This window comes from Gavialis gangeticus, unplaced genomic scaffold (genome assembly GCF_001723915.1).
Source record: "Gavialis gangeticus isolate Ggan-Ray unplaced genomic scaffold, GavGan_comp1, whole genome shotgun sequence".
Taxonomy (NCBI): domain Eukaryota; kingdom Metazoa; phylum Chordata; order Crocodylia; family Gavialidae; genus Gavialis; species Gavialis gangeticus.
Genome location: NW_017729029.1, coordinates 9,294,566 through 9,303,647, shown reverse-complemented (window position 1 = coordinate 9,303,647; position 9,082 = coordinate 9,294,566). Strand labels below are relative to the sequence as shown.

The following is a 9,082-nucleotide window of genomic DNA, read 5'->3' as shown; positions in this document are numbered from 1 at the left end:
TCTCCATGATCTCCATGTATTCCTTTCCCTGAAACAATTGTATAGTGTAGCACTTAGTGTGTTTTAAGAAACTACTGCCTTTTATTCAAGAACTGACTGCATTTCAATGGCAGGGAAGTATATTTTGATGTTTACAAATGGTGCAACATATAAATAATAACAATCACTTCACAGTCTTAAGAACAGACACAAAGTGTGATTTGGGATTTTAAGATTAATATATTTAATCTTTCTTGCTTGTAAAACAAGACATAAATTTGTGTATATATATATATTTATATATAATTTATATATTTTTTAAATTTATATATACTATATACAGACAATAAAAAAAAATCCTCTGTATTAGACTGAGAGATTTAATGAAGGAATGATATAGGCATTATAGGGAGCTCAGGGGAACTCTTGGTTTCTTAATAGATAATTGACAAGGAAAGAAAAACATAGCTCCCTGTTAGCCTTCAGCATCGTAACAGGCATTGCCCACCATGGACTAAGTTCCGCTTTGGCTATTCCACTGTATGTTTTGCTACATGGTTCTTGAAAGCAGGAGATGAGAGGGTGCTCAGTCCATATAGTGAGATCCTCTCTTCCTCACTGATGACAATGGCCAAAGTCTGGTACAGCCATGGGATAGGGAATGTTATTGCACTAGATAGAGGATGCATGTGTTAAAAGCACATTGTGCAGTTCCATAACTCTTATGGAAGAACAAGAGATTTCAAATGTGCGTCTTGTATAAAAAATAGAGGTGGGAGATGATCCATCATACCTTCAAGATCACTGATCAGCTCCATGCACTCTGCAAGCAATGGGGCACATTCACTGAGCTTACAGACTAGTCTCCTATGTGACACCTGCCCTCACTAGTGAATCTAATTTCTCTTTTTTTCAGATACCAGGTATGCTCTAAAGAAAGACCCAAGGTTCCTTCCAGGACCTGGTCTTTCTAGGTGTGCATGAGGTGGCGTTGGTGGAGTATTACAGGTGGGTGCCTGACCTTGGATTTCCTCTCAATGCTGCTGTGGAGGACAGGAAGGTGCACTGATGCACCAGTTAAGGCGCTCTGATTCATTAGGTTTAGAAGCTAGATTTGGTGCAGCGTCAAGGGAATGACAGAAATCAAGTAGGCACCATTTCACTGTGTGTCTGGAAGTAAAAAAAACTCAGAATGCTAAATAACATTTCTCTTGGCAATTTATCCAACACAGATAGTAAGAGGATTCCCTCACACCGAGGGCCAGGGCTTCTGATAGGAGGTGGGTGGAACTGGCTGGTTCAAGCTGAGCCTGGGTATCTCACCCCCAAAGCATGTCTTGAACTGCAGCCTGATGTTACAGATGCAAATGAGTTGGGTTTATTCTGTTTCTTTCTCTGTTATGGACACTGACATGTTGTCACACAGGGCTGTAGACAGTGAGCTGAATCAAGTCCTGGAGAGGGGAGGTAAAGAAGGTCTCCCCATAGTTGCTAGCCCAGTTTCTGGCTTGTAATAACCACAGAATAGACTGGATTCTCTATGGGTTCTTTGATTCAGGTATCTCCATCCAGTAGAGGAAGAAGGCAAAGGCACCCTGCTTGGACAGATTAAGCTATAACTCTGGGGTGTCACATTGCACTACCTCTCTCCCGTGATCAGTACTAGTGCATGCACATCTGGGTTGGGATTGTGGAATCTCTTAGGGTAGTCCAACTCAACATCAGGTTTCTTGTACCCTCCCTACAGCAGACCTCTGTCCCAGTCCCTAACCTCGCAGCAAGGATTGTTAGACTGAAGGTTCCGGCTGCTGCTGACTGAATGGTACATTTGCAATCTGGGCGACTCTGGAGGCATAAGAGCTGTTTACGTGGCAAAAACACTGGTTTGGCTCTGAATAGATCCTGGCTAAAGTGAAGCTAGTAGATCTCAGCTCAGTTTCTGCTAACAGAATAGCTCAGAGCACAATGACAAAGTAAAAAGTGTCAGCTCTCTGCACAGAGGAGGCCCAGAACCAAATGAAACCAAGCCAGCATGGAGACTGAATTACACCTCTCAGGTAAGGTCATTGCCAAGACAGCATGGGACAGCATGCAGAGTGGCTGCCTGGAGCCCACTGACAGGCTTGTTAGACAACTAATTATGGGATGCAAGTTTTCCCTCCAAACTCCATCAGTGTAACTATTCATTTAATAGAGAAGTCGAAAAATGTCTTTGCCTCTGGAACCCTTACCGGATGTAGGCCTTCCCTTCAGACACACACTCTCACTATACTGATGTGATGCAAGAACCACTGACACGCAACTCGGCATATACTGGCTCATTTCTTTTTGTAGCAGGTTTACTTATTGATCAATGTCTTTAAGGAGCGTGTGAACGTGCTCATAACAGTCGCGACCGTGGTTGATTGGTGGGCCAGCTGCTCCGCTGTCTGGTGGTGACTCAGCATTCTGGCTGTTGACTCCTCTGCAGCCCTCAGCAAGAAAGTGTAGTTGCGCACCACCTCCTCTACCTTGGCCAGCAACTCCTGGCGCTGGGACTCAGAGCGCACAATATACACCAGCCTCACAAATGTCTCTATGAGGCTGCCTAGCACCTGGAAGCTGCTTGTGATTGCTGAGAGCATGTGTGTGGGGCTCTTATCAACAGCTGCCACCCTGCGGCAGGAGGCCCTAAACTCCTTGAACTTCAGGGCCAGCTCTTGCTTGTACTCAGCAAGCTGGGAGATGTAGGTTTTGCAGTCCCGAAGTTCAGGGCTCACCACACACTGCCTTAGAATGGTCAGGAGCTCATTTGTATCTAGCTGCACTTGCAGAAACCCGTCTGGCAATGAGTAGACATGGCCTCGCAGGGCACTGATCTTAGCCAGGCTCCCTTCAAAGGTGGAGGTCCTTAAGTCTATTTCCTGGGTCTGGCTGTCATCAGGACTGCTGCAGGCAGTGGCATCCAGAACCTGGAGGGTCCTACTCATAACTGGGACCATCTGATTTTCCAGCTTCATGCCAGGGAGGATCTGCATGGGGATAGAGTAGGATAGTTCATCCTTCTCGCTCCCATCATCTGCCACATCACACTTCCTGTAGTAGAAGCAATACCGGATGGAGCAACACTTTTCATCCTCCATGTCTTCATCCTGCAGCTCAGCATGACTTGGGTACATCTCCTCCTGGACAGAGAAGACTGCTGAGCTCTTCTGGTTCTTCTTTTCCTGTGCAATCTGAACGTAAGACGGGTCACCTCCTCGTGGGGATTCCTGTACCTTGCTCTTCAGAGCAGAGCCATGGATGCTGAGGTCTACCTCCTTCTGCAGACCTTTCTGCTTTGCTGGATAGACATTCTGGTAGATGTCAGAGGAGAGAGATGTTCGGTCAGTCTTGTCTATCTCGCTGACACTGTAGTGGCGCATGAGCTTCTTGTAGTGTGGTGCCCCCATGCACTCTCCACGGGAAGTGCATGTTGTCAAACAAGATACACTGTTCTCTGGATCCGATCGGCAGTCCCTGGACTCTAAGCTCATGGATCGTATCCGCCTGCCATTGGATGGGCTGCTCATGCTTGAAAGCCTAACTGCTTCTGTCTGCTTCTGGTCATCTGTGGCCTTCTCCCTCCCTTGTCTCTCTGCTTCTGGTGCCACCAACTGGTTTGGGAGTGGCCTCACCCCTCTGCAAATCCGCTTACAGTCACAGCTGCGCCTCTGTTCTCTGGACATCCCTGGGACCTTCTGCACAGGGCTGCTCCTCAGCTGACAGCTGCAGCGTCCAGGTATGGAAGGGTGCAGGTATTCCTGTGGAGGGACATCACCTTTTGTCTTTGGCTTGAGCAGCTCTTCTAGGAATTCCAGCTCATACTGTTTCACCTTCTGCAGCTGGGCCTGCCGCTCATCTGTCTCTTTCTTCAGCCGTGTTGGGAAGGTAGCAGAAAAGAGGTTCTTCAACCTGAAGGGGGCTTTGGGGACTTTGGGCTTAGCTGGGACATCAACATCTGGTGAAGTCACCTCCAGGACCTTTTCTGATTTCTTGGAAGGCACAGTGCTTATCTGTAGGCTCTCGGACCTGGGCACCAGCTGGATCTGCCCTTTGGGATCTTCACTGGTGGTCCTGAAGGTGCTACTTGGAGAGGCAGAGAGAAGACCACTACTTTCAGCTTTGAAGCTTTTGACAGAACTCTCATGTTGCGTCTTCTCCCCTTGGTTCGAAGGAACAATGTGTTTCTGAAAGGCATGGTTTGTAGCATCACTTCCTGCCTTCTGACTTGCCTCCCTGCTCGCTGGCTTCCCTGAAGGATCTTGGCTTCCTTTTTGCTGATAGCTCTTGGAGGGAAATGACTTGGTGGGCAACTTTTCATTGCCCACCGGGGGGAGATGGAACTCTTCGACCCTACTGCCTGCAGGTTCTTTAGGGCTTGGACAGGCTTCATCTTGTGGCTGCTGAGGCTGCTGCTGCTGAGGCTGCTGCTGTTTTTGGCAGTTGCATAAAGTCTCTATAGCTAGCTCACTCCCTTTTAGTTGTAAGTGTTTGCTGCTAGATGGTGCACAGCTTTTGGTCCCATTGGTTTGCTTGTCTTCTTTCAGAGTTGACATCATGGCTGCCCCCTGGGAAGGCAAACCCTTATTGTTAGCAGCTTGCTGCAAAGCAGCTGAAATGATGGCAGGCGTCATGCCACCCTTAGGGTCCAGAATTAGCTTGGGGCTCAGCCGGACTTCTTTGGGTATCTTCTCTCGTAGGTCCTTCACCTGCTCTCCACTCAAGGCAGCTGCCGCAGCATGCAGTGACACCTCAAAGGCAGCTTTAGAGAGGCTGGCACCTTTGCACTCAGAGCCTGGTACCAACACACTCCTGTTCTGCTCATTAAGATGTGGGGACAACACTGGCTGGACAGCCAGGGTGTAGCTCCGCTCCATGTGCTGCTGCTCCTGTTTACTCCTGCCATTAGCGATATTGGGGCTTTGGTTAGAGAAAGCTGGTTTCAGTGATGGGCCTGGCTCCTGGCGTGCAAGGGGGTAAGGAGAGGTAAGCACAGCCTGGGCTGTGCAGCTCTGGATACGGAAAGGAAGGTCCTTCCTGGTAAGCAGGTTTTCTTTGTTGATGTGCTGGGCCAGGAAGTAGGCTGCATTTTGGTGCTGCTTCATAGCTGAGACCATCTCTGAGACATCAGTCAGCTCAGAAGAGTTTGTTTCATGGCCAGAGTCCAAGGATGATTCAGGGGTGATGGCAGCCAGAACAATCAGACCTGAGGAAACATAAGAGGAATATGGAGATGACAAACTATTTGGAAGAAACAGGAACATAGAGGGTCAGAAGGACCACAGAAAGGCAGGAAGGAGATTTTCAGTGGTGGAACCTCAGTTACCTCCTCCCACCAAAACCTTCATGAAAAACATCTCTGGGGCTCAGAAGAGTTTCTAGTAGCTCACCTGCTCTGGGCTATGCTTGTACTGGTGATCAGGAATCCTTTCCAGGCAATTTCAATTAAGACCAATTGCCAGCATCTGTCTGGGTAACTACCTCAACTCAGTGAGAGCACTTGTCCTGGAAAAAGGCTGTGGGAAGGAGTCCAGAGTTAGGAATAGCCTGATCACAGGAGTTGTCTGGAGCAATAAGGAAAATCTGGTGACAACAGCACTACTGTAGTGAGCAGGGCAGCATGTGAGAACTGGGCCACTTGGCTGGTGCAGTTATATCATTTATGCAACCTATAAGAATCCATCTGATAGTACAGTTGTACCTAAAGGGAAAACCTAGCCAAGCTAGTGCCACTGTGAGGTCATTTGGGTTATCCAGGGGTTAGTTGAGGTTACAGTACTGATTCGTTAGTCTTCACCACCCTTTTACCAACCTACTCATATCAAGAGAGGTGGCGAACTTTAACTGGGCTTCATTCAAAGGCAAGTGTTGTCTTTGCAGAAGTTGACTGAATGTTTTCCATTTGGAGAGGCCTGGTGCTCAGGGAAAGTGACAGCACCTTCACTGCCAAGCAACAGGGGCATGGGTTACAATGGAGCTTGCCAGAAGCAGGTGCAAGAGAACCAGGATGTTACAGTGCAGGTAGCCACTGTAACAGGTGGCTTCATGAACATGAAGATACTGTACTGTGCTTGGGAATGACAGTGTCATCTGTACAGAACACACAGTCTCAGACCATCAGCCTTGGGTGGGAGAGACCGTGGCTTGGGAATTGGTAATGGAGTCTTTCATTTCTAGGTCACTGGTTCAAATCCATCTCACATTCCTAGTGACTGAAAGCCATTACCCTCTGACAGCTGCCTGTGTGAAATCAGCCTGGGTCTCAGTCCATTTGACAGAGGACAGGTGTCTTCTTCACAACTGACACAAACTGTTCTGATGAGAAAGTGAATGTGCCAGAAAAGCTAAACTCTCCCTTCAGTCTGAGAGATGGTCTTACTAGAATCATGCAGAAATGCATTGTCAGGCTGCAGTTTGGGGAGGGAAGCAGCTGCTTCTCCTGCTGACCACATTGTGCCTGCTCTGTGGGCAAATAGAGGAAAACTGTCAGCCTAGCACCATTCACACTTCAACTAAAGCTACCCCTAGGGAGGTCTTTCTCTCCTTTGGAAAAGGATGGGACAGAGCTGTTCTTGTCAATGCATTGTGTGGTCAGCAGACCCAGCAGCTTCCTCCAAAACAGCATCACCCTGAGTTCTCTGATGAGCTGTTAAAGTGGGCTTCCCTCTGGGTATATGGGTTATTTAGGTGCCATGCACCAACTCTGCTGTTGGCAGGAAGGGTCACAAACCAGTGAGTCATTTACCACCATTGTTTCTACCCTGTCTGGAAAGAATTCCCCAGATTGCCTGTAATCTTCTCATCACAACATGTCAATGAACCCATGGCACTTTGTGGCAAAACATTCCCCAGGTTCTGTCATGGGGAGTGAGAGTGGGGAGGATTTTTGGACTCTACATAGCCGAGAAAACTCCCTGCATACCATAGTGCACTGCTCTGCCAGGGGTCCTTTTGCACTGGCTTGTGGACAGTCCTAGGGTGCAGGTAGTTAGTAGACCTATCAAATGCAGAGAAGCAGTGCATCAGCCCTGCTTAGAGGCTGCTGGCTGGTTCCAATATCATTGTGCTTCATGGAAAAGAGGATTCCTGTAGCAGGCTGCATGCCTTAGGGGCTGTAGCCCAGCTAGAAGCAGGCAGAGGGTGATTCAAGCTGCCTTGATGGACTGGGCCAGCTGATAATGATAACTGGTTGGCCCAGTGGGAGTTAAAAAGCTCCCAAAGGAGAAAGACAGGAGAGCTGTGAGGCTGCAGGAAGTCTGAGCCAGAGAACTTTCCCTGGGCCAAAGAGTACAACAGAAGTTGAACATAGCTGAGGTAGACTCCTGGATGAACCCTGAGCCCTACTTCAGAGCTGCTGCTCTCCTGGAGGTCTGGAAGAAGACCATGAATGAAGCTGAGAGACTGTGAGTTTGCTGGAGGCAACAGGAGAGAAAGAAGGGAGAGTGAAGGCTAGTGGCTGCAGCACCAAGCCCAAGCACTTTCTCCAGGTCTGGGAAAAGACCCTGTGCTATTTGTGTGTTTGTTTTTGTAGATTGTTTACATTGATTCCTTCCAGGAAGGAGCTTCCCCTGGGCAAACAAAGGCTGTGAACAAAGATTGCCCGAGCTGAGCTATCTCCAATCTGCTATAATTCCATATGCTGGTCCCCAGATCTTGCCAGCCCCAGCCTGCCTCTTAGTCCCTCCACTCTTTCTGGGAATTGGCTCTTTACTAAGCTTCCCTATACAGCAAATCATACTTGAGACAGAGACAGAGAGAGAAGAGAGGACAGGGATGAAAGGAGAGGGGAGGGCAGAGCACAGGTGTGCATATGTGCATGAACACACACACATGCGTGCACACAAATGTACCCAATGTACACAAATTTGTACACATGAAAGGGAAGGAAAGGGACAGGGAAGAAGAAAGGCACTGCCCTCTCCATTACCTGCTGTCTGCTGTGGCTGGGGGTGTGGACAATCCTCTGAAGCAGCCAGGGCTTCCAGAGCCTGCAGGGTTGACACCAGGGCATCGTCCAGCTCCTGAGCATGGTCTCTGACAGTACGTGTCTGCACGCTGTCTATGAGGGTCACTGGGATCTCATCGTACAGGATTCCACAGAGGTGCCGGCCCTGCTCCTGGCTCTGTGCAGCAGCCCGCCGCTTAGGGTCATCCTCATCAGAGCTGTTATCTCGAAAGCCAGGAGGTGGAGCAGCTATCGCAGGAAGCAAGGCGGTGGTCTCATCCTCTTCCTCATCGCTCCCTGGAGGAGGAAGGGACATCAAATCAACCATGTTGTCACGGGAGCTGCCAGGCTTGCTGCCCTTCCGGGAAGCCAGCCTGCTCTTGATTTTGGTTTTGCAGGAGTCACAGTAGAAGTGCATGGTGTCATTCCTTGTGTGGCTGTCCATAGTATTGGCCCTTGCCCTCATTGCGTGGCGGTCCCGATTGAGGCCATCTGGGTTGTACTCATTGGCAGCACTGTCATAGCCTTGACCAGAGCTTTTGGAAGTAGGGTCGGATTTGGTCCTGGGCCTGGTTTCCTCAAAGAAGATCAGGTTTTCATTGATGTCCGTCCTGTTCTCTCGTTCCTTCCTCTGTTCCCGCATGTGCAGGTAACAAAAGCTGACGAGCTCCGAGTCCGATGCCTTGGAAACTCGAGGGTTGGGCTCTCCAGGGCTGGAGGCAGCACCACCCAAGAACCCGCTCTCTTTCTTTCCCACATGCCCCGTTCCAGTGGGCCGGTGGATGTTGTGCGCATTGATGTAATCTGAATCAAAACCACATTTATAATATTAGAACAGCACCCATGATGAGGCAGGGCAGGTAGGAAATCCATCATGCACCCTGCCTCAGCTTTAAATCCGTTGGGGTGTTAGAGTGGACTTGGAACAGGCAGCAACACCACAGGCACATTTTGCCTGGACATAGCTGCTTGCTCTCCTGCAACACACCCACAGCGTCTTCCAGCTTGGTTGGTGTAGGCCCCATTCTGATGGAACCCACTTGGCGTACCCACCTGCATTCTGTACATTGGGAGACTTTATACACAGAATCAACACACAGAAAGCATGGGAATATAGGTCAGGAATGGACCAAGAGA

At 49.1% G+C, this 9,082-nt stretch overlaps 1 protein-coding gene across 1 annotated transcript in view; it reads right to left on the bottom strand.

Annotated features, from left to right (window-relative positions):
• Positions 1–208: 208 nt before the first annotated feature.
• Positions 209–9,082, bottom strand: part of FRMPD3 (FERM and PDZ domain containing 3) — a 75,229-nt gene continuing 66,355 nt past the window's right edge. Inside the window, exons 13-14 of the mRNA XM_019521189.1 lie at positions 7,928–8,749; positions 209–5,206 (exon numbers count right to left, since the gene is read on the bottom strand). Of these exons, the coding sequence (XP_019376734.1) occupies positions 2,319–5,206; positions 7,928–8,749 (3,710 nt within the window). The 3' untranslated portion in view covers positions 209–2,318. The remainder of the gene's footprint in view (positions 5,207–7,927; positions 8,750–9,082) is intronic.